Source organism: Panthera leo, chromosome D4 (assembly GCF_018350215.1).
Source record: "Panthera leo isolate Ple1 chromosome D4, P.leo_Ple1_pat1.1, whole genome shotgun sequence".
In the NCBI taxonomy this organism is placed as follows: Eukaryota; Metazoa; Chordata; class Mammalia; order Carnivora; family Felidae; genus Panthera; species Panthera leo.
The window spans coordinates 91,718,061-91,742,159 of record NC_056691.1 but is presented as its reverse complement, the minus strand read 5'-3'; the positions used below and the strand labels follow the sequence as shown (position 1 = coordinate 91,742,159).

Genomic DNA, 24,099 nt, shown 5'->3' with positions numbered 1-24,099 from the left:
GTGAAGTTCGCCTGGGGCTCCAGGCCCCCAGGAGCCACGCCAGCACGGCGCTTTGGAAGGTACTTCCTGCTTCAGAAGATGGGGGCCAGGAGCTACCGGGTGCAGGTGCTGGGCTGGGTGCTGGGTGCCGAGCCCTGAAGGGGGGAGAGCCACAGAGAGGGAGCAGACCCTGCCCCCCAAACAGCCTGAGGGCATTGGGATAGGGACACCCGTATTGCGCTGATGACGGAGGGTGGGCGGGGGTGGGGGGGGTGACCGGCACAGGTGGACCACGGTGGGTGTGTGGAGCTCTGGCGTTCTGTCCCTGTGGCTGCCCCTCCCTGGGATACGGGCTCAGTAAGAGCTCATTCCTCCCCGCTGTTCTACCCCCTCCCCAGGGCCGGAGGGTCCCCTCCGGGGGCACGCGGAGGCTCCTCGGAGCGGCCGCCCGCGGTCGATGGTCCTGTGTGCTCCGTGCCAAGCTGGCCGCCTCTTGCCTCCAGACTGGGCCAGCCCCCCATGCTGGGAGCGGGTGGGTGGTCCCCCGTTAAGTCTTACTCAGTTAAATGGGAGGGTGGGTCCAGGGCCGGGGCCTCCCACCCCTACCCCGCCTCAGGGACCCAGGGCTCAGGTCCCAGAGGCGCCTGGGTGACGTGGGGTCACCCACGTTGGAGGGGGGTGGCAAGAGGGAGCCACCGCCTGCAGGATCTTGGCAAGAAGACGACGGGGCAGCCGGGGTCAGCAGATGTCCCTGGTGCTTGGGTAGCTCAGCGGGGTTTTCCAAGGGGAACATCTGGACGAGGGAGCCTCAGGCGGGAGTGTGGCTTTGGAAGATAGGTTTAATTGGCCGGCAACACAGTTTTTCACTGGAGAGGGAAACCAGCGCTCTCCCTCTGCCACGGCCCCGTGTGTCCTGAGGGTCCGTCTCACAGGCCCCGGGGAGGCTGAAAGCGAAGGACGCACCCGGGGACAGTGGGGAGGGGAGGGGCCGCCCCTTCCCTGGGCACCTGCTGGAGCTCCCCCTGGGTGGGGATGGGACCCGGCCGCCTGGTGGGAGGGGTGCGGTCGCCCCTCCTTGGGGCCGGAACCCTCCGCGGCCAGGTGGGGGCTCCGGCCATGCTGTCTCTCCCATCAGTGCACCAAGACCTGCGGGGTGGGCGTGCGGATGCGGGACGTCAAGTGCTACCAGGGGACTGACATCGTCCGTGGCTGCGACCCGCTGGTGAAGCCTGTCGGCAGGCAGGCCTGTGACCTGCTGCCCTGCCCCACGGAGCCCCCAGGTGAGGAGGCGGGGGGCCGACAAGGCGGGCAGAGCCAGGGGCCAAGGGGACCAGGAAGACCGAGCGGCTACGGACACCGAGGCCTGGCGGGGGGCGGAGGCTCCTCCTGGGATGGTGGAACCCGGCTGGGAGGTGAGGGTGGGGAGGGCGGCAGGTGAGGCCTGACTGGGGCCGGGGGTCCCCAGGAGCCACACCAACACCTGTATCTGGCTTCAGATGGTGGGGCCGACCGGGCGGGGACCGGGAGTCCGGGGTGACTCAGCCTGAGCCGGGCACATGGGAGGCGGGGGTGGCCGGGCCTGACGTGGGGCCTCGGCGCCTGGAGGAGGGGCGGGGGTGCTAGAGTTCTGTAGAGGGGACCCTTGTGGGCCTCCTGGGAAGGTTCGGGCCTCCAGGGGTGAGGTCAAGGACTCCTCCAAACCCTGGCCCTGGGCATCACCCTTGCTGTGCGCAGATCAGACCCCTCGGGGGGATAGCGTGGCGTCCTGGGGAGGGCTGGGGGCAGGGGTGGCAGAGTAGCAGGGCTGGAGGGCCCGACGCGGGTGGGAGGCCCATTGCCCCTGGAAACGGGCACGTAGGGGCCACCTATCCACGGGTGCTGCCAGCGGGGGCCACCCCCGAGGTGGTGGGGCCGGGGGGTCCTGTCGAGTTTCCACCCCTTGGCCACCGGTGATGCCCTCCTCCCCCCCCCCCCCCCCCCCCCCCCGCCGTGTCCCTTCCCCAGATGACAGCTGCCAGGACCAGCCAGGCACCAACTGTGCCCTGGCCATCAAGGTGAACCTCTGTGGCCACTGGTACTACAGCAAGGCGTGCTGCCGCTCCTGCAGACCTCCTCACTCCTAGCCACCGCCGCCGCCCCCCAGAGACCCGAGCGCTCGGCCCTGGGGGCCCCCCAGCCACTGGGGCCCCTCTGCGGACACCCTTCCCGCAGGGTACCCGGGCTGTGAAGACGTGACACTGAGCCTCTGCTCTCCCCTGGGGAAGGAGAGCCCCCCCGCCCCCACGAGCGCGCCCCGGGCCCCTGCCCCTGCCCGGGAAGGTGTCTTAGGGCTGCAAGGACGGTCGTGTTTGTGGGTCCCACCGGCCAGCCCCCAGCTCCACCCAAGGGGCCTGGGAATGTCCTCTCTCCCTCCAGGGCCGTGGGGTCGAGGACCGGGGCTGGGGCGGCGGGGAGATCCGGGTGCCGCCTCGGACCCGGATCCTGTTCGGGTGTGCCCCTTCCAGAGGAATTGTATCTCGCAAGTAGCATCCACTTGCCTCGTTCTATGAAGCTCTCACGCACGGAGGGACCCGCTGCACTTTACGCCCCGGGAGGAGGCACTCTTTCTCACGGCACACTAGGATATGGTCGTCAGCCAGTGCTCCTGTATGTTAATAAAGTGGTCGTATTTATGGCGGCATCGTGGGCTCCCAGTGGCTCTGGCGGGAGGTGTGTGGTGGCCGTCGGGCTCCGGGAGCCAGGCTGTCCCGCCCTCGAGTCCGGGAAGACCGGCTGAGGCCTGGGTCCGGGACCGAGCTCGGGGCCTAGGACCGAGCAGCGGTGCCTCCCTGAGGAGGGGACGGTCGGGGAAGCAGAGGTGGGGCGCCTGCAGGGGTGACGGGGGTCAGGAGGCATCGGGACCTGGATGTGTTCTCAGAACCGAGCCGGTCTCCCGCCTACTGACCGAAGTGGAACCTAGGGAGGGGGCTGGGGGGCTGGAGGAATTGTACCACCTGAGCCTTGGGAGAAAAGGCTGGCCTTGAGATGTCTAGGGGAAAAACAGGAAATGAGGCAGGGGCGGGGGTGGGCCCCAGATTGGGAGCTCAGGAAATATCATCCATCGTTACTGTTCCTGAACCTCCTAGAAGGGCTAGTTAATCTGGACTTGGGTGGGGGGTGTGCGGGGCCACTGGAGGGCTTCCTGGGGGAGGTGGTGTTTAGGCTGGTCCAGCAGCAGGAGTGGTTCTCCAGCATGAAAGAAGGGGAAGCAGCCAGCACGGAGTCTCCAGGGAGAGGGCGGGGATGGGGAAGATGCTGAAAACCTGCTCTGGCCTCAGCTGGGGGCGGGGGGAGGAGGACCAGGGTGTCCGCCCAGCTCGGGAAGCAAGACTGCCATGGGCTGAGGGTGCCACGGGGATCGTCTTCTTCGGGGACACGTAGCAGGGCGGCAGGCGGCTGCCAGAGCAGGGCCCGGCACCCAGCGCTCAGGGCAGCATTGAGGGTGCTGCTCAGTGATGAAGGTCACTGAGGCCCTGGGATGGGCTTGCGTGAGGTCCCCAGCCCCAGGAGAGGGGAGTCACAGTAATCCAGGGGTCTGGGCCCTCCCCGATGCACCCTGCTGCTGTGCCCTGTGGTCACCCTTGCCCCCGGTCCTCCTTTCGGACCACACTCGGCACTTCCTGTGTGCCAGGCTCTGCCTCCAGTGCTCTATCAGCCCTGCTTCACGAACCTCCCAAGAGCCCCTGAAGCGGGTGTCGTTATCACCCCCCCGTGCTGATGGCCAACACGGGCCCAGAGGCCATCAGACACTGGTCCCAGGTGACTCAGCCAGTCACCCCCACCCCGCTCTCCAGGAGCTCAGAGTTTAGGCCAGCGGCTCCCGGACTTGGCAGACAGACACGGCACCCTAGACGTGGCGTGCCTAGACCCAGGCCCCCAGATGGGAGAGGAAAGGCAGACCCTGCCTGGCACTGGGCAGGACGGGGTCCCCTCCCGGAAAGTCCCGGGCAGAGGTTGGGCTGGCTTGGAATTGCAGGCAGACCGAAGGCGGTGGCGGTGGTGCTGGAGAGGAGTTTTATTGGCTTTCTCTTTCCTCGGGGAGCACGCAGCCCCCCGCGGGTCCCCACAGTGCAGCTGCACGAACTCACAGGGATGGGTGTTCACCTCATTTTAAGTGGATCTATGAATCGATACAGAGGACAGAGACCAGGGAAGGAAACAGGAAACCGGAACAGAACAGCCACAGGAAGTGCCGCCTCCTGGTGCTCGCCCCCCACCCCAGCCCACCCCCCAAGCAGATGCGCAAAACAAACTCATGGGGTTCCACAAAGGAGGAGAGCTTGGGCTGCAGGGAAGCTGGGGGTGGATTCCATTAGCGTGTCCCAAACTGAGGCTGGAGGTGAACGGAAGGAGAAAGTAAGAGAGAAAGCTGAAAACAGTAAGCCCTCCCTAACGCTGCTCACGTCCGGACGACTCGGGGGCATTCAGCAAGAGGCAGGTGCTCGGGCTGTCCTCGGCTCAGGGGCCCTCAGAGGCTGCTTTGTCTTTTAGGAAGGTGGCTTCGCCGAGGAGCCTGGCAGACAGCAGCTACCCTGCCTCTGGGGCCCTGCTGTGCAGGAGGAGATCTCGCCCCTGGCCGGTGGGGGAGCTGCGTTCCCCGTGCCCCTGGTCACTTCCCTGGGGTGACCACTGAGCATCACTTCCCCAGCAGAGGGAGGGCGCTAGAGAGGGGCTCCCAGGGAGACCTCGGCCCTGCTGGGAGCTTGGCGGAGAGTGGGCTCAGTTGAGGTCGGACGTGGAGCGAGAGCGGGATCCGGGGCCCTGCTCCCCGATCCTCCTGAGAAACGGGGAGGCTGGCAGAGTTCGGGTCGGTCTCCCCTGGGACCAGAGCTCGAAGGGCTCTGGATGCTGAGGCCCAGCGGGTGGGAGGGCCTGTCGCAGGCCTCATGGGGAGCAAGTGGGTCTGTTAGGTCCTGCTCCCCGCCCTGTGCACCCCACCACACCTGGACTTCGGAACGGGGTGCCTGTTTCAGTGCGGGTGCTCCCACAGCAGGTGGTTGGCCCGTGGCCTCCTCTACCCTCTGTGCCTCCCTCTTTCACCAAAAAGCCAGTTGGGGCTGTGAATCCCGAGGGCCTGGTTGCCCCTGAAACTTCCGGGACATCTGCAGGAAGGCCAGCCCAAAGAGCGTCTCCGCCGCTTGGCACCGGAAGCCAAGGATGTGCGTGTGAGCGGGAGGGCGCGGGGGGCGGGGTGTGCTCCCCACCCCCCGCGCCGTTCTGGGACTTAATACGTGGTCTGCAATAGCCAAGGAGGGCTTGTGCTACCGGGCCAGTGGCATCGCGGCTGAGGCTCGGGGCGGCGGGCTGGGGTTGGTGGGGGGTGGGGGGTGCCGGGGGGTGGGGTCAGGCCCGGCCTCACAGCCAGCGACGGCCAAGTTGCTGGGGCTGAGGTGGAGGCCACTTTCCCCCTGCAGCTCTGCTGGACGGCAGCTTCAGCGTCCGGAGCCTGGCGTCGAGGCCCCAGAGCCCTGCCTTGCCCTGCGGACTGACACCTGGGAGCTCACCTGTGCCCGCCCGCCTGGGAGCCCCAGGCCCCGCACCCCCTACCCCCGGCGGCCACCTCGTGCTCACCGGGCCCTATCCCTGCAGCGAGCCGCGGAGCTCCCCGACCGGCCCCCGTGGGGACAGGGAGGCGCGGAGGGCTGGGCGGGGCCCCGGTCCCGGCCCGGGGCCAGGCTGACGCGCCCCGGGGACCCCACCATGGTCTGGGGGCCCGTCGGGCGGGCGGGGCTGCTCAGACGTCGGTGCTGATGCTGCGGCTCCGGGAGAAGGCCTCCCGCATGGCCGAGAGGCGGTTGGGGTTGAGCGCCTGCAGGCCCCCGAAGGCCCCCGGCGGCGGCTCGGCGTCCTCCTGGCTGACGCTCTGGTAGGCCACGCGCTCGCCGCCGTTGCGCACGTCCTCGTCCTCGGGCTCCTGCAGGAAGAAGGCGGGCGGCTCGTAGTGGGAGCAGCTGCGGCAGAGGGTGCGGGCCTGCGGGCTCTTCTGGCTGAAGGAGGTGGAGGCGGCCGGGTAGAGCGCCGGCCCGTTGGTGAGCACCAGGCTGCGGCCGCAGGGCAGCGGAGGCGGGTTCGCGTGCACGGCGAAGTCAGGCTCCTCCTCGTCCTCCTCCGACTCTTCCTTGCAGCAGTAGTACTGCGGGCAGAGGGCTGGTGACCCGCGGCCCGCCCGCCCTCGCGTGCGCGCGCACGCATGCACGCACGCATGCGGCCAGACGCCCCGCCGGTCCCCACGGCAAGCTGTGCGGGCGGGGAAACCGAGGCCCAGGAGGGCCAGGCAGCCTGAAGATGGGCGCTGTGCTGTGCATCTGGGCCTGCTCTCGGGGTTGGGGGGCACTCGGAGGGCCGTCCGGTGTGGGTAGGGAAGGGAGAGTGCAGGGGGCCAGAAGCGAGGCCCAGACGCTCACTCCTGCTGCTCTCCCGCATGGCAGCTGCGTGCGCCGTCGGCCAAGTCCCTTCCCCTCCCTGAGCCTCCTCGGCCTCGCCCTGCGGGGGGGGGGGGGGGGGGGGGGGGGTTTGGGAAGCCCTGGGAGGGGTGAACCCTGGCAGGTGGGACCCAGGCCGGGGCGGTCTGCTGGGCACTTTCTCCAGCAGGACCTGCCCCTTCCCCTCTGGCGGGGCCCCAGCCCTCCTCGCGCCTCCCTCAGCGCCCCCGGGGGTACCTGGAGCCGGCAGTAGCACAGAACAGCGATGATACAGAGCAGAATCACAGTCGCCAAGATGCCCCCAGTGATGACCACTGTCCCGGCTGTCATCCGCCCCCTTCTCCATCAACAGCCTGCAACACACATCACCAGGTTTCCCCGCATCACTGCTTCCTCCTTGCAAGAGCCACCCCTTCTGGTTTAGAAAGTCGAGGAGACTGGCCCAGAGGGGAAAACAGAATCCCCCGGGGCATGTGCGCAGGAGGCAGGGGCCGGGGCCGGGGCTGGGCCGCGGTGCAGGGCAGGCCGGCCCTGCCCCTCCGTCTCCGGGCCCTGCGTCCCACGTCTGGAGAGGGCGATGCTAACAGGACGCCCCAGCCCGGCTCGCGGGGCTCCCGTGAAGATTTCGGCACTGAGCGTAGCACGCTTTCAGGGAATGGCGCCCTTCCAGGCTGGCTCTCCCAAGCTCACGCATTTCTAAATTCACCCAAACACAGTCAAGCTGAACATATGGTTTTGTAACCGAACAAGATCGTCCTTATTTTTCCAGATCATTAAATTTCCTTCCGCGACATCGCTTCTAGTCACGTCCCGTCGTCTGACACAACCCGTCCGGTTGTGGTAAAACACACATAACGTGAAGTTCACCACCACGACCGTTTTTAAGTGTGCGGGTTCGGTGGCGGTAAATACTTAACACCGCTGTGCAACCCGTCTCCGGAACTTTTGTCGTCTTTCATGACTGAAAACCAACCCTTTTTTTTTTTTTTTTTTTTTTGATATTTAGGTTGTTTACATTAAAAAGAAAATACTTTAAGTGGATGTTTTAGTAAGTGTTTTTGCAGCTAAGTGACGGGAGCCATTTCAGCTACACGGCCGGCTGCTATTACTTGTTCAGGAGAAGTTCCTAGAAGGGGGATTTCTAGGCCGAGGGACAGGCCCTTTGTAAACTCTTCATCCTGGAAAATGTCACACAAAGGCAGAGAGAACGAGCACGTGTCACCAGCCGTGTTTCTGTTAGCTTTTCCCTCCGTCCGGGTGCTGAGAAACCGGTTCCAGAAAAAAAGCATCCTGCCTCGTAGGCTCTTGCGATGTCCGTCCTCGAGACGGCCTGTTTCAGGGGTTTAACACCTGGCTTGCAAAGTTCCCGCGTGCCTGACGATCACCTCCCACAGGCCAGTAGTCGCTGGCTCGGGCACCCCTGCCTCGACTGGCCATCCCTCATTTTCTTTTGCAGGGGGGGCAGTGTGTGTGTGTGTGTGGGGGGGCGATTGAGCGTATTAAAGGAAATCCCGGAGCGTGTCAGTTTACTCATAAATCCTTCAGTGCAAAAGCTGACAGATGAAGACTGAAAAAAACAAAAATCAAAACCATAAACGCCCTGTGTGTGTTCAGCTTCCTTCACTCAGCTCGAAAATGTCTTTTTACAGTTGCTTTGTTCAAATCAGGACCCAGTTACATTTGGCTCTTTTGACTCTAGAACAGTTCTGTTCCCTCCTCTCTCGCCCTACGCACCCCGCCGCTGTTGTTTATAGAAGAAACTGGGTCGTTTATCTTCACAGAATTTTCCATGTACTAGAGCTGGCTGGGTTTCCTCGAGTGGCTTCGAACACTCTGGCGCTGTTTTGTCTTCTAAACTGGCTTCCTACCCAGTCACCGTTGGGGGCTGTGACTCTGTTCTGCCTGCCACCACGTTGAGATCAACGGCTGGTGGGTCCAGCTGCCGTCCGTTCCCCCGCTGGCCCTCCACCCGATCGACTTACCAGCCCTTGGGGATTGTGTCCTAGATCCATTATTTAATTAGGGGGCCGCAAAGAGTGGCTTTGCGAGCAGTACGGTCTCTCCTGCATTGACTAGCCCTGGTCCTTCTCTGAAGAACTCTCCCTAGTACCTACGTAGTTATCCTGAAAATACAGCGTGCAGAGGAAAGGCACAGGTGCTCAGCTCTGTATCAATTTTCAGAAGAGGGGGGTACCCCCAAGAGGTTTGCGGTGGTTTTCTAGTATCACTGTGATCTCACTGACTTTTATATATTTAATGTAGTTCAGTCCACATTTTAATGTTCAAATGATCCCATTGGGACTGTGGGGTTGGAGGTCCCTCCACAATGGCTCCTGTGTTATTTTGATGGGACCCCCACTAATCCTTGATGGCATTTTGCTTTACATTTTTTTTTTAATGTTTATTTATGTTTGAAAGCGAGAGAGAGACAGAGCACACGTTGGGGAGGGGCAGACAGAGAGGGAGACACAGAATCCGAAGCAGGCTCCAGGCTCTGAGCTGTCAGCACGGAGCCCGACGCGGGGCTCGAACCCACGAACCGTGAGATCATGACCTGAACCAAAGCCGGTCGCTTAACTGGCTGAGCCACCCAGGTGCCCCGATATTTTGCTTTTAGGTACAAGGTGTCCCAACTAGGGAATACTTTTTTTTTTTTTTTTTAGGAAGAGAAAAATAAAACGTAAGTTTCTATTGACTTTATTCCTTATTAGTTTTTCCCTGTTATATATAATAACTTAAAAATAACAGTACCAGGGGCACCTGGGTGGCTCAGTCGGTTAAGCGGCCGACTAACATGTCCACTGAACATGTCCACTGAACAGAACATATTTATTTGTTCTCTTTTTGTTCTCACCCCCTCAGGAGTGGATAGTAACAAGACTATTTCAAAGTCACTTGAAATAATTCTTAGTATGGTTTTTCTATCCACTCGATACTCAGGTTCATTCATTCCAGTTAGTTCTTCCCTTTTTAAAAAATTGGTTTAATTTTGCATTTTAATTGTAGAAAACATTCGGTTCCAAAGTCAAAAGCATAAAACCAGGTACATTCAGGGGTCTCACTTCCTGTCACTCCCCGGCTCTGCCCCAGAGGGAACCATTTTACTTGGTTCTGGATTTATCTCCCCATTGCCTCTTTTTCTTCCTTCCTTCCTTCCATGTTTATCTTTGAGAGAGAAAGAGTGTGTGTGAGCGGGAGGGGGTGGGGCAGAGAGAGAGGGAGACCCAGAATCCGAAGCAGGCTCCAGGCCCCCAGCCGTCAGCACAGAGCCCGACACGGGGCTTGAACGCATGAGCCATGAGATCATGACCTGAGCCAGCTGGACCTCAACCGACGGAGCCACCCAGGCGCTCCCCACTGCCTCTTTCCAAAAATATAAGGAAATAGACCCTTCCTCCCTTCTCTGAAGCTAAAACGGCACTCTGTATAGACTTTCTGTACCTTCCCCTGCTTCACCTAGCGGTCTGTCACTGCGTGTACCACACGCTCCCCGGTCACTCCGAACGTCCCCAGGGACCCCTCCCGAACCTGGCTCCTTTTCGTAGCCGCACCGCACTCCGCAGTGTGGGGGAAGCCCCGCTTGCACAGCACATTCCATGGGTGGGCATTTGCACTATTTCCTACTTCTTGAGACGACAGGAATGTGCAAGGAAGGGTTTCACGGTGTGCACGTTTCTCAAGTTTTTGATAACCCTTGCCAAAGACTTGCTGGAATCTGGGCCCGTTTTTTCCCCTCCAGGAACGTGTGAGAATTGACACGGGATTTTCAGACTCAAGATCTGAGCAGTTGGTACGTGGGGAGCGAGGGGCTGCACCCCTGTACGTGCACGCGGCTGGTGGCGCCTGACCTCAGTCCACAGTTAACTCCGAGGAGCCCCTAAGAGTGACCTCCTTCGGCCCCGCCACCCCTCTGCCCTGGCTGTGCTCACCCCCAGGGCAGCAGTGTGGGCAGGGGCAAAGCTGGGATGGGAACCCAGACTCCGGACGGATAGGCAGACAGAAAGGCAGATCTGTACACACCCAAAGTGATGAGCCGATGAGACATAGACTCACAGACGGCTCCGAATTCAGACAGAGGTGCAGACAGGCAGATGCAGACGGGGCCCGAGTCAGGAAGACACAGCACAGGCCACACAGACAGACAAAGCAGGAGCCCCAGGGACCCCCACATTCCTGGGCGCCCTGCCAGGCGGCTCCCACCCACCTTGGCCCCCAGGGCGGCTGAGGCCAGCTGGCCTGCCGGCCCCACCAAGGGTGCAGGCCGACCTGGGGCCGGATCCAGGGAGCAGGGTGTGCTGGCGGTGGGGGGCGGGGCTGGGCAGGGGCCAGGCCCGCCGTCCAGATGCGTTTCACGCTTTTCACTGAGGTGAGGCAAAGCAAAGCAAAGCAAAGCAAAACAAAGCAGGCAGATGTTGGCCTCACTCCCCCGTGCCCTTCCCTCCTGTGGGGCTCACGGGATACCACAGCTCACCCCAGCCTTCACCTGACGCGGCCAGAAGGCGGCAGCGGGATGGACCCTAGGCAGCCAGGTGGACCCCAGGCAGCCGGGTGGACCCCAGGCAGCGGGATGGACCCCAAGCAGCCGGGTGGACCCCAGGCAGCCGGGTGGACCCCAGGCAGCGGGATGGACCCCAAGCAGCCGGGTGGACCCCAGGCAGCCGGGTGGACCCCAGGCAGCCGGGTGGACCCCAGGCAGCGGGATGGACCCCAAGCAGCCGGGTGGACCCCAGGCAGTCGGGTGGACCCCAGGCAGCGGGATGGACCCCAGGCAGCCGGGTGGACCCCAGGCAGCCGGGTGGACCCCAGGCAGCGGATGGACCCCAGGCAGCCGGGTGGACCCCAGGCAGCCGGGTGGACCCCAGGCAGCGGGATGGACCCCAGGCAGCCGGGTGGACCCCAGGCAGCCGGGTGGACCCCAGGCAGCGGGATGGACCCCAAGCAGCCGGGTGGACCCCAGGCAGCCGGGTGGACCCCAGGCAGCGGGATGGACCCCAGGCAGCCGGGTGGACCCCAGGCAGCCGGGTGGACCCCAGGCAGCCGGGTGGACCCCAGGCAGCGGGATGGACCCGAGGCAGCCGGGTGGACCCCAGGCAGCCGGGTGGACCCCAGGCAGCGGGATGGACCCCAGGCAGCCGGGTGGACCCCAGGCAGCCGGGTGGACCCCAGGCAGCCGGGTGGACCCCAGGCAGCGGGATGGACCCGAGGCAGCCGGGTGGACCCCAGGCAGTCGGGTGGACCCCAGGCAGCGGGATGGACCCCAGGCAGCCGGGTGGACCCCAGGCAGCGGGATGGACCCCAGGCAGCCGGGTGGACCCCAGGCAGCCGGGTGGACCCCAGGCAGCGGGATGGACCCCAGGCAGCCGGGTGGACCCCAGGCAGCGGGATGGACCCCAAGCAGCCAGGTGGACCCCAGGCAGCCGGGTGGACCCCAGGCAGCCGGGTGGACCCCAGGCAGCGGGATGGACCCCAGGCAGCCGGGTGGACCCCAGGCAGCGGGATGGACCCCAGGCAGCCGGGTGGACCCCAGGCAGCCGGGTGGACCCCAGGCAGCGGGATGGACCCCAGGCAGCCGGGTGGACCCCAGGCAGCGGGGTGGACCCCAGGCAGCGGGATGGACCCCAGGCAGCCGGGTGGACCCCAGGCAGCCGGGTGGACCCCAGGCAGCGGGATGGACCCCAGGCAGCGGGATGGACCCCAGGCAGCGGGATGGACCCCAGGCAGCGGGATGGACCCCAAGCAGCCAGGTGGACCCCAGGCAGCCAGGTGGACCCCAGGCAGCCGGGTGGACCCCAGGCAGCCGGGTGGACCCCAGGCAGCCGGGTGGACCCCAGGCAGTCGGGTGGACCCCAGGCAGCCGGGTGGACCCCAGGCAGCGGGATGGACCCGAGGCAGCCGGGTGGACCCCAGGCAGTCGGGTGGACCCCAGGCAGTCGGGTGGACCCCAGGCAGCCGGGTGGACCCCAGGCAGCGGGATGGACCCCAGGCAGCCGGGTGGACCCCAGGCAGCCGGGTGGACCCCAGGCAGCCGGGTGGACCCCAGGCAGCGGGATGGACCCGAGGCAGCCGGGTGGACCCCAGGCAGCCGGGTGGACCCCAGGCAGCGGGATGGACCCCAGGCAGCGGGATGGACCCCAGGCAGCCAGGTGGACCCCAGGCAGCCGGGTGGACCCCAGGCAGTCGGGTGGACCCCAGGCAGCGGGATGGACCCCAGGCAGCCGGGTGGACCCCAGGCAGCGGGATGGACCCCAGGCAGCGGGATGGACCCCAGGCAGCAGGATGGACCCCAGGCAGCGGGATGGACCCTAAGCAGCCAGGTGGACCCCAGGCAGCCGGGTGGACCCCAGGCAGCGGGATGGACCCCAGGCAGCCGGGTGGACCCCAGGCAGTCGGGTGGACCCCAGGCAGCGGGATGGACCCCAGGCAGCCGGGTGGACCCCAGGCAGCGGGATGGACCCGAGGCAGCCGGGTGGACCCCAGGCAGTCGGGTGGACCCCAGGCAGCGGGATGGACCCCAGGCAGCCGGGTGGACCCCAGGCAGCGGGATGGACCCCAGGCAGCCGGGTGGACCCCAGGCAGCCGGGTGGACCCCAGGCAGCCGGGTGGACCCCAGGCAGCGGGATGGACCCCAGGCAGCCGGGTGGACCCCAGGCAGCCGGGTGGACCCCAGGCAGCCGGGTGGACCCCAGGCAGCGGGATGGACCCGAGGCAGCCGGGTGGACCCCAGGCAGTCGGGTGGACCCCAGGCAGCGGGATGGACCCCAGGCAGCCGGGTGGACCCCAGGCAGCGGGATGGACCCCAGGCAGCCGGGTGGACCCCAGGCAGCCGGGTGGACCCCAGGCAGCGGGATGGACCCCAGGCAGCCGGGTGGACCCCAGGCAGCGGGATGGACCCCAAGCAGCCAGGTGGACCCCAGGCAGCCGGGTGGACCCCAGGCAGCCGGGTGGACCCCAGGCAGCGGGATGGACCCCAGGCAGCCGGGTGGACCCCAGGCAGCGGGATGGACCCCAGGCAGCCGGGTGGACCCCAGGCAGCCGGGTGGACCCCAGGCAGCGGGATGGACCCCAGGCAGCCGGGTGGACCCCAGGCAGCGGGGTGGACCCCAGGCAGCGGGATGGACCCCAGGCAGCCAGGTGGACCCCAGGCAGCCGGGTGGACCCCAGGCAGCGGGATGGACCCCAGGCAGCCGGGTGGACCCCAGGCAGCGGGGTGGACCCCAGGCAGCGGGATGGACCCCAGGCAGCCGGGTGGACCCCAGGCAGCCGGGTGGACCCCAGGCAGCGGGATGGACCCCAGGCAGCGGGATGGACCCCAGGCAGCGGGATGGACCCCAGGCAGCGGGATGGACCCCAAGCAGCCAGGTGGACCCCAGGCAGCCAGGTGGACCCCAGGCAGCCGGGTGGACCCCAGGCAGCCGGGTGGACCCCAGGCAGCCGGGTGGACCCCAGGCAGTCGGGTGGACCCCAGGCAGCCGGGTGGACCCCAGGCAGCGGGATGGACCCGAGGCAGCCGGGTGGACCCCAGGCAGTCGGGTGGACCCCAGGCAGTCGGGTGGACCCCAGGCAGCCGGGTGGACCCCAGGCAGCGGGATGGACCCCAGGCAGCCGGGTGGACCCCAGGCAGCCGGGTGGACCCCAGGCAGCCGGGTGGACCCCAGGCAGCGGGATGGACCCGAGGCAGCCGGGTGGACCCCAGGCAGCCGGGTGGACCCCAGGCAGCGGGATGGACCCCAGGCAGCGGGATGGACCCCAGGCAGCCAGGTGGACCCCAGGCAGCCGGGTGGACCCCAGGCAGTCGGGTGGACCCCAGGCAGCGGGATGGACCCCAGGCAGCCGGGTGGACCCCAGGCAGCGGGATGGACCCCAGGCAGCGGGATGGACCCCAGGCAGCAGGATGGACCCCAGGCAGCGGGATGGACCCTAAGCAGCCAGGTGGACCCCAGGCAGCCGGGTGGACCCCAGGCAGCGGGATGGACCCCAGGCAGCCGGGTGGACCCCAGGCAGTCGGGTGGACCCCAGGCAGCGGGATGGACCCCAGGCAGCCGGGTGGACCCCAGGCAGCGGGATGGACCCGAGGCAGCCGGGTGGACCCCAGGCAGTCGGGTGGACCCCAGGCAGCGGGATGGACCCCAGGCAGCCGGGTGGACCCCAGGCAGCGGGATGGACCCCAGGCAGCCGGGTGGACCCGAGGCAGCCGGGTGGACCCCAGGCAGCCGGGTGGACCCCAGGCAGCGGGATGGACCCCAGGCAGCCGGGTGGACCCCAGGCAGCCGGGTGGACCCCAGGCAGCCGGGTGGACCCCAGGCAGCGGGATGGACCCGAGGCAGCCGGGTGGACCCCAGGCAGTCGGGTGGACCCCAGGCAGCGGGATGGACCCCAGGCAGCCGGGTGGACCCCAGGCAGCGGGATGGACCCCAGGCAGCCGGGTGGACCCCAGGCAGCCGGGTGGACCCCAGGCAGCGGGATGGACCCCAGGCAGCCGGGTGGACCCCAGGCAGCGGGATGGACCCCAAGCAGCCAGGTGGACCCCAGGCAGCCGGGTGGACCCCAGGCAGCCGGGTGGACCCCAGGCAGCGGGATGGACCCCAGGCAGCCGGGTGGACCCCAGGCAGCGGGATGGACCCCAGGCAGCCGGGTGGACCCCAGGCAGCCGGGTGGACCCCAGGCAGCGGGATGGACCCCAGGCAGCCGGGTGGACCCCAGGCAGCGGGGTGGACCCCAGGCAGCGGGATGGACCCCAGGCAGCCAGGTGGACCCCAGGCAGCCGGGTGGACCCCAGGCAGCGGGATGGACCCCAGGCAGCGGGATGGACCCCAGGCAGCGGGATGGACCCCAGGCAGCGGGATGGACCCCAAGCAGCCAGGTGGACCCCAGGCAGCCAGGTGGACCCCAGGCAGCCGGGTGGACCCCAGGCAGCCGGGTGGACCCCAGGCAGCCGGGTGGACCCCAGGCAGTCGGGTGGACCCCAGGCAGCCGGGTGGACCCCAGGCAGCGGGATGGACCCGAGGCAGCCGGGTGGACCCCAGGCAGTCGGGTGGACCCCAGGCAGTCGGGTGGACCCCAGGCAGCCGGGTGGACCCCAGGCAGCGGGATGGACCCCAGGCAGCCGGGTGGACCCCAGGCAGCCGGGTGGACCCCAGGCAGCCGGGTGGACCCCAGGCAGCGGGATGGACCCGAGGCAGCCGGGTGGACCCCAGGCAGCCGGGTGGACCCCAGGCAGCGGGATGGACCCCAGGCAGCGGGATGGACCCCAGGCAGCCAGGTGGACCCCAGGCAGCCGGGTGGACCCCAGGCAGTCGGGTGGACCCCAGGCAGCGGGATGGACCCCAGGCAGCCGGGTGGACCCCAGGCAGCGGGATGGACCCCAGGCAGCGGGATGGACCCCAGGCAGCAGGATGGACCCCAGGCAGCGGGATGGACCCTAAGCAGCCAGGTGGACCCCAGGCAGCCGGGTGGACCCCAGGCAGCGGGATGGACCCCAGGCAGCCGGGTGGACCCCAGGCAGTCGGGTGGACCCCAGGCAGCGGGATGGACCCCAGGCAGCCGGGTGGACCCCAGGCAGCGGGATGGACCCGAGGCAGCCGGGTGGACCCCAGGCAGTCGGGTGGACCCCAGGCAGCGGGATGGACCCCAGGCAGCCGGGTGGACCCCAGGCAGCGGGATGGACCCCAGGCAGCCGGGTGGACCCCAGGCAGCCGGGTGGACCCCAGGCAGCCGGGTGGACCCCAGGCAGCGGGATGGACCCCAGGCAGCCGGGTGGACCCCTAACGTGTGTGGCGCCGCGGGAGGGCAGAGAGGGCACTGGGACTCTGTAGACGAGGAGGCGGGTTGGGGCGGGCGGGTCCACGCACACCCTTCTAACAGACGGGTTCCCCTGCAGCCGGAAGCCATAACTGCCCCACTGCCAGCCACCTGGGATCCGGGGCCTCCCAGGCCCAGGGGGTACCAGCGTCGCCGCTGTCCTGACTGGCGGGATTACATCTCCCCGCCCCCCCCCCCCCCCGCATCTGCAGAGCCACTCATTCTGTGACTATGTCACCTTTGCTGGGGTTTCGGCTCTTTGTACCCCAGACGGTAACTGTGTTCCTACTTCATCAGTGGGAGAACTTAGCTCGAGAGAGAGCGTGCAGGGATTAGACTCTGCTGGGCCGTTCGGCGCCCCCAACACCCCAGCACCCAGCAGACCCCCTGGGGCCAGCCTGGCTCTGCCCTCAGTTAGCACGGGGCTTCAAACGCCTCCACGTGTCCGTGCCTCAGTCTTCCCCTCTGCACGGCCAAGAGAGGAGCACCAAGTGTCCCCCCCCCGGGCCGGCCGGCCGGGGTGCCGTGCTCCGGCTGTTACTGTCAGTATTTGGGTCCCTGTCCGGCTCGGGCTCCCCCGGCAGGTCCCGGAGGGTGCTGGGGAGTGGCCGTGGCGGCCGTGGGGCCTCTCTCCCAGGTCTGAGATACGGAAGGCCCCTTGCTCGGCCCGGCTGTCGGGGGCCCTCCGGCGGCAGTCAGCCTGGTGGCGTGGTGGGACGGGTGCCGGTGCAGGCCAGGCGCCCGGGGCTGTCAGCAGCCCCAGCTCCGACACCCGGGCCACGTCCAGCTGGAGTGTCTCAGCCTCGCTCTGCAGATACGCGCCTGCCGAGGGGCAGCGACACCTGCGACGGGGCGCCAGACCCGGGGCCAGGCCCGGCCAGCAGGCGCGCACGCGGCCGGCGGCTCTTCTGGGGCCCCGGCCTGACATCGGTCCATAGTTAACTCCGAACAGCCCCTAAGAGCGACATGGCCTCCTTCGGCCCCACCCTCCTGCCACCCCTCTGGCGTGGCTGTGCTCACCCCCAGGATGCCCTTCCCTCTGCCTCTGCAGAGCCTACCCTGCCAGCCGGGCCCAGAGCGTGTCTCCTCCTCCTCCTCCTCCTCCTCCTCCAGGAAGCCTTCCTGCACTTCTCTAACCTTGAAATGCCAGTGCTGGGATGTCCCATTCCTCTATTTAGTACAGTTGGGTGGGAACGGAGAGGCCGAGGACAGTGCGGGGCCAGGCGGGACCCGTCCATGACCTCACACAGTGAGTCAGCAGAACGGCAGCCAGAGGCCGGTTTCTCCGATTCTCACACCGGCCGTCCTAGCCGGACCGTCACCTTTCAGACCTCCTTCCTGTGCCTGGGGACTCTGCCCCACCGGACACCATGGTGATGAGCCTGAGGGGCCCTCGTCCTGCCCGAGATTGGGGGTGGGGGGGGGGCAAGCGAGGAAAGTCCTGCCGTACACTTGCTGGTCACCCTGGGTCAGAGGCCTCTCTCGGGCCTCAGTTTCCTTGTCATTGTATTATGGGCGTGACGTCACTGCCCAGGGTGGGAGAGGTGAGAGCCGCACACACGTGGACGCATGCTTTCCTGGGGGCCCGGAGGACGCCGGGCCGGCCCAGTGGCCACTCCCTGGACACTTGCATCCTGAGCAGGGTCGTGCTGAGTGCCCAAGAGACCAACGGGGGGTTCCAGTGGGGGGCAGGGCTCCACACAGGTGGCACCACACCCAGACGCCCACCGGGGGCTTCCTGGAAGGATGGACTGGCCGGGCTGGCAAGAGGAGGGGGCGGCTGTGGGAGGAGGGACAGCAAAGCAAAGGCTGGAGGCAGAGAGGCGCCGGCAGGCCCAGGGACAGGCTGGAGGAGGCCTCTGACACGCGGTCCCCCCTCGGCTCTCCCTGAAGTCTTCGCCGCCCTGCCAGCCAAGACGGTTTGGCCAGGATCGCGCTGAATTGTTAATCTGCCCCCTGGGACCATAAACGGTTTTAAAGCTTTATAAACGGCTTTACTTCCCTGTCCCCACCCTGGAGTTTTCCAGGGACAGGCTGAGGGACGGCCCGTCTGTGCACCCCCACCTCCACTCCCAGAGTCTGCGGAGGGCGCCACCCCCCTCCGGCGGGCACGGCAGGCGGGCGTGGGGAGCCGGCTGCTTTACGAGCCCCGGGCGTCTCCTGCCGGGGGTGGTGGCGGGGGCGGGGCGCAGGAAACACCTGGCCTCAGAGCCAGACGCCAGCCCTCCACCTGCCTCCCCCCCACGGAGCCCCCTCCCCGGCACAAGACCCCGCGCGCCTGCCATCTGGACGGCACGTCCTGCGCTTGGCTGCAGACGCTTCTACTTCCCTGCTCCCCTCGAGCCCCGCGCGGCACAGGGCACCGGGCTGTGCCAAAGGAAGGCCTCTGTCCGCCGCGTTCACCTGAGGTGCCCGGTGCTCCTTGGGGCGCCAAGGAGAAGCCAAGCCCTGCGTCCTTGCACGCCGGCCGGGCCTCTGGCTCGTCTCGACCAGTGACTTCCAAACCCGCCGGGCACCAGATGCAGGGGCGCCTGGCAAGCACGGCCTCGCGGATCGGCACGGGGGCCCTGGAATCCGCTCATTTAGTAAAGCAGCCCTCGCGACCGAGCGTTGATGGTGCCGCTCACTTCCGGATGGGGAGACCGAGGCTGGGGGAGCCAGGCTTAGGCTCCTGCCGCCCCGCAGGCCTTTCCCCATCCCGCCGTCTCGGCAAGGGCTTACGGAGAGCCGGCACGCCTTTTCCTCCACAAACACATCTGTCTGGTTACAAAAGCGCTCCTGCTACCTGGAAGCCCGAGGGCCCCGTGGTCCGCGAGCGAGAGCGTCCGCGCAGTTCCTGTCTAGACCTCCTCCACATTTGTTCCTAATTTCACGCTCCGCGGGCTCCCAGATTCCTGTGTTTGGTAATAAATAGGCGGGGAAGTGCTCGGCAGCACTGTGGCTGGTCTCAGAGATATTCTCCAGAGCCCGGCTGGGCTGGGCTGGGCTGGGCTGGGCTCGGCTGGCGGCCTGGACGGGCGGTTCCCAGCGGCGCCTGGAGATCTCCTCTCCAAGCTCCTCAGAAATGCAGGCCCACCTGGTGCGGGCCCCCCCCCCCCCCCCGCGAGCCAGACCCGCGCCCACCGGCAGGGCAGGCCGGGGCCGGAGCGCGCCCGGGGCAGGGGGTGCTGGTGTTCAGGAAGCCGGGGATGCCCTGGGCTGGCCTGCTTCGCGGCCTGGGCTCCGTGAGGGACCGCGGGGACGAGCACAAGGCCCGCGCTATTTTGCTGGCTCTCTCGGGGGCTCATAGACTTGTAGCAGTTCTCCCCAGACCCCCGCTGAAGACCCCCCACCCCGTCCCCGCCGCCTGGGGCCAGCGCTGTGAGAGCAGGTGGTTCCCCGCTCCGTTCCCACCGCCCAGCCCAGCCCGGGGCGCACAACAGACACTCGACGCTCACAGGGACGGTGAGCTCTTGAAGAATGAATCGAAATTTCCAGGACGGACCCAGCAGAGCCAGGAGCGCCCGTGAGAAGTGAGAAGGGGGGCGGTGTGTCCCTCTCATTTCGCCCCACGGCTCCCCCCGGGTGGCTGCCCCACCCGCACTCCCCAGGCCGTGGGGGATGCAGGGAGCAGATGCATTTCTTTGCAAGATCCCCCCACCCACAGCCTAGGGGCAAACCGAGGCCGGAAGAGAAAAAACAACGCACCGAGCCAGCAGAAAAGCCCATCAGATGGACACCTTGTCTTTGTGCCCCCTCCCGGCTGCAGAGCCGAGGCCGTGGACTACAGGGAGAGGATTCAGGGCAGACTCTGGGCCCTGGAGGGCTGGGGGGCCTGGGCCACGGCCAGGAAACTGGAAGGAGCTGCCTCCCCCGACCTGGACTGGCCAGGGGGCTCGGCATCCCCACTGCCTGGGGAAAGAGGGCGCCCCCAGCTGGGTGGCCTTCCTGCCCCCTCGGGCACGGTCCCCAGGCACTTGCTGTCCTCTGCCTCAGGCACCTCTGGGAAGGCAGAGAGCCACGAGAGGTAGCCCTTCCTTCCCTCTGCCACAGAGCCATGCCAGGGTCACCTGGGGTCCCCCCCGGCCCTTCGGGGGCAGTGGGCAGCACATCGGGCCAGTGGGAGCTACCGGGCCAGGCTAGGGGACACCTACGAGGCAGGCCACCACACTGTCCCTCTTGCAGTTGGTCCTGGAGGCCCCGCCTCAGCACACCGTCCTGCTTCCAGAGGAGTGGCCAGTCGGGGTGCGCTGAGGCACGCGGTCAAATGAGGCCGGATCCCCCGGCTCCATGGGGACCAGGCTTGGTGGTGTGGAGGGCTGGGAGCATGTGGCCGTGCCCTGTCTGTGCAGATGGGTGGCTGTGCCCCCCAGACAAGGAGACCTACCCAGGGTGACCCTGGATGCCTGCCACAGAATGAGGGCTGAGCACAGGCCAGCGACCCTGACCTGCCCCCTCGGGCCCCAAGGTGGTGGGGGCGGTGGGGGATGGGAGGAGGCAAGGCACCCCGTGTCTGATGTTGTTGAGCTCAGCAGTGTCTGGCCCTGGGGCCCCAGCAGCCCCCAGACCTCTCCTGTCTGACGTCCTGTGATCTGTCTGAAAGATGTACGTGTGTCTGTGAGGACAGTTCACACCCGTGCGACTCCAACGCGGCAGAGAAATCCGCCCTTTAGCAAAGAGGCTGCCCAGAGGTTCCTACCCTGCCCTCCCGCCCATGCCGCCCCACTGGGGCTCCTGAACCTAAGTCTGGACAGGTCACTGCCTCCCTCAAACACCCTGGGTGGCTCCCCGGTACCTCACATTAGCAATAAGCACACTGTCCTGTCCTGAGCACCCCCTGTGCCTGGCAGGGAGTGACAGTCTCCACCAACATCTCTAATCCCTAGGAGAGTCTGAGCAGGTATCATCACCCCATTTTACAGACAAGGAAACGGAGCCAGAGAGCTGCACAGGAGGTCACATGGTCCGGGGTGAGGGAGCTGGGGGTGAACTTGGGTGTGCCACCCCAAAGCTGGTGTCTTGTCTTTCCCCCCTTCTCCTGGCTCCCCCCTACACGGCTTGCCTAAAGAAGGGGGGCAGGGACAGGGGCGCTCTCTCCTCCTTGCCCACTGGACTGACGGACGATAAGCCCCATGAAGGCAGGAACCTGGTTCACCACGTTTTGTGGCCCTCCTGTCGCTAGGGGTCAGCATAGTGCAAGGACACAGAAGGAGTTCTCAAACGGGGGGGGGGGGGGGGGGATTTCTGAAATGAACTGGGGTCTAATTGGCGAGCCCCCACTGAACAGGCCCAGAGCTTGGGAAGGGAAGGGACGGGGCTTTGCCACTGTGGCTCTCACCTCCCGCGCCTGCCTGCCCCCCAGGGTGTCCTGGGCAAGTGGGGGAGGGTGCGGCAGGCACAGAGTCTCGGGCCAGGCCCGTGCGGGGTCCCCGTCGGGAGAAAGGCAGGCGAGGTGCGCCTTCAAGAGCTCTGTGAGGCTGGGGTGTCCCAATCCGTGTCAGGAAATGGGGGGGGGGCAGCTCAACCGTAGTCCGCACCGGCCTCTTCTCTCCCTTAAAAGTAACAATGTGTAGATGTTGGGTCTGCAAAACCCTTTCTGTTGCTTGACTTAAATTTTTTATTTTTATTTTCAGCTTCCTCTTCCAAGAACTGAGTGCAGCTGGCACCACGGGAGTTTCCGTTTATTAAACACTGACTGCGCCCCGGCGCTGAGCCGAAGGCTGTGCCCTTGACATTTCACTTAACCTCATGGCTACACTCAGCCCAGGCCCCGTGAGTGTCTTCACGCAGAGACAGGGGAACTGAGGCCCGGAGAAGGTGCTGCGTCCAGGCCTGGACGCGAGGAGGAAGCACAGTCAAGATCTGACGCCAGGCCTCTGCCCGTCGCCCTGGCTCAGCACCTCGAGCTTGATGAAGCCCTAAAGACATTCAGTAGACCCCTCGTGGTCTCAGCCCGGCAGAGCGGAGCAAACAGGGCTCAGGGATGCTCAGCAGGGATCCCCCGTCCCAGGGGATTCAGGGTTCCCCAGGGGGGTCTCCCTGCTCTCCTTCTCCCCGCCCCCCCCGCCCCCCCCATCGCTCCACAAAGCTTTGCATCCGATTAGCACGGGGTTCCCAGTGTGCACCACTCCACCTTGGCACTGTCCGCCTGTGTGTTCAGGGACAGCGACCCCGTGCGTTGTGCGCCCCACACCTCGGCCTGGGCCAGGCCGGCTCCCCACCAAGTGCCAGTCCTCACCTGGGCTGCGTCAGCGTTCCCGGGGGGGCTCTGGACCACTGGGCTCCCCCCGGGAGTTTCTGGGGTACACTGATGCTCCTGGGACAGGGGCCACATCTGGGGAACGACTGTCCTGAATGATGCCCCCCTGCCCCGCCGCCTCCAGGGCAAGTCTGGACCACACGCCTCCCAGGTCCTCTGAATAGAGTCCACACTCCACCGGGCTAGCACCGACCACCCACGTCTGCTGCGGGATGGGTACTGAGCCGTGATGCGGACGCCGGTCTCAGGTCTGTCCTTGTCCCGCGGTCCCTAGACTCAGGATGCCCCTGGGACCACTGCCCGCTGCCTCTCAGGTGGCTAAGTCCTCCTGGTCCTTTGGGACGGGTCTCAGGTCCTGCCCCCTGCAGGGAGCCTTTGCTCCCTCTTCCGTGGGCCTGGCCCGTGTCCTCCATACCCCGCAGCGTCACTGCGTGCTGCCTTCTCGCCGGCCTTCCCAGTCGACTGCGAGCCCCACGAGGGCTACAGCAGAGCCTCCCCTTGATGCACGGGCCCTGGAAAACAGCAAGAGCTCTATATGTGCCTGTGGATCAAATCACGTGCCAAGGCAGAGCCCTTGGGAGCTGAACACGTGGGGAGGGAAGGGAGAGGGGAGACTTTGGGGCTGTAGATGAGTTTGGGGGAAGAAGACCAAGCCAGCTGTGGAGGGGCTCGCTGGAAAGGGCAAGGGAAGGAGGGAGACTGAGGAGACCCTGACCGCGTTTGCTCTGCTCCTTCTTGCTCCGGTGGTGTGCCACGGGGAAAGCCCACCGCTCCTGGAGAGCCTCGGTTTACGCATCTGTGGAAGCGGGGCGGTGGTGATGCCCGCATTCGTGGTGCTTGGGGAGAATGCACGCACCACCCCGTTTAAGCCTGATCATCATCCTCGAGGTTGGAATTATTAACCCGTTTCACAGATGAGAAAACCGGGGCTGGCGGAGGTGATGTGACCTGCCCCAGGGCACACGGCCAGTGAGGGGCAGAACCGGGGGCCCGATGAGGGGTTGGGGGGCTTTTACAGAAATGCTGGCTGCCTCTGGCATCTCACAGGATTGGACAGGCACCCAGCCCATCACTGACAGCCCGTTGTGTGCTAGATCCCGCCCCCAGGGCCTGGGGAGGGGTTGGGGGGCGGTACTCAGCCATCCGAGCCATGCTCGGATGCCCCCACTGGTCCAGGACCCCCAGGTGGGTGTCTCCACATGGCAGGGATGCAACTTGCCCAAGTGCAGAGAGCAGGGGCAGATACCCCACGGCGGCGAGGCCCCGCTCCGCCGTCCAGACGAGGCGCCCACGTCAGCTGTTTCCCTCCTTGCAGCCGATGTCCCCCCGGTCCTGCCCGTTAGCTCCCGAGGAGCTCAGCGGCCTCGAATCGGCCGCCTCCGTCACATCACTGGAGCCACCGTGGCTGATGACATCTGTTCTCCCATGGAACCCTCACCGCAGCCCCTGACAGATTCCCGCCGCCCGAGGCCCGGCTCGGATGCCTCCTCCTCCAGGAAGCCTGGGCTCATGCCGGTCGGCGCTGGTCTTTCCCTCCCGGCCCTGCTCAGCCTAGGAGTCAGGAAGACTTGGGTGTGAATCCAAACTCTCCTCCCTACTGTCAGGGTGGCCACGGGCCCCGGT

At 66.4% G+C, this 24,099-nt stretch overlaps 2 protein-coding genes across 2 annotated transcripts in view; one reads left to right on the top strand and one right to left on the bottom strand.

Moving 5' to 3' along the window:
• The window catches only part of ADAMTSL2 (ADAMTS like 2), a 34,284-nt gene extending 31,570 nt beyond the window's left edge, over positions 1–2,714 (top strand). Inside the window, exons 18-19 of the mRNA XM_042911993.1 lie at positions 1,115–1,259; positions 1,984–2,714. Coding sequence (XP_042767927.1) covers positions 1,115–1,259; positions 1,984–2,102 — 264 coding nt within the window. The 3' untranslated portion in view covers positions 2,103–2,714. The remainder of the gene's footprint in view (positions 1–1,114; positions 1,260–1,983) is intronic.
• A 2,619-nt stretch (positions 2,715–5,333) lies between these two features.
• FAM163B (family with sequence similarity 163 member B) overlaps positions 5,334–24,099 on the bottom strand; it is a 32,584-nt gene continuing 13,818 nt past the window's right edge. Inside the window, exons 2-3 of the mRNA XM_042911988.1 lie at positions 6,678–6,793; positions 5,334–6,151 (exon numbers count right to left, since the gene is read on the bottom strand). Of these exons, the coding sequence (XP_042767922.1) occupies positions 5,753–6,151; positions 6,678–6,770 (492 nt within the window). The 5' untranslated portion in view covers positions 6,771–6,793 and the 3' untranslated portion in view covers positions 5,334–5,752. The remainder of the gene's footprint in view (positions 6,152–6,677; positions 6,794–24,099) is intronic.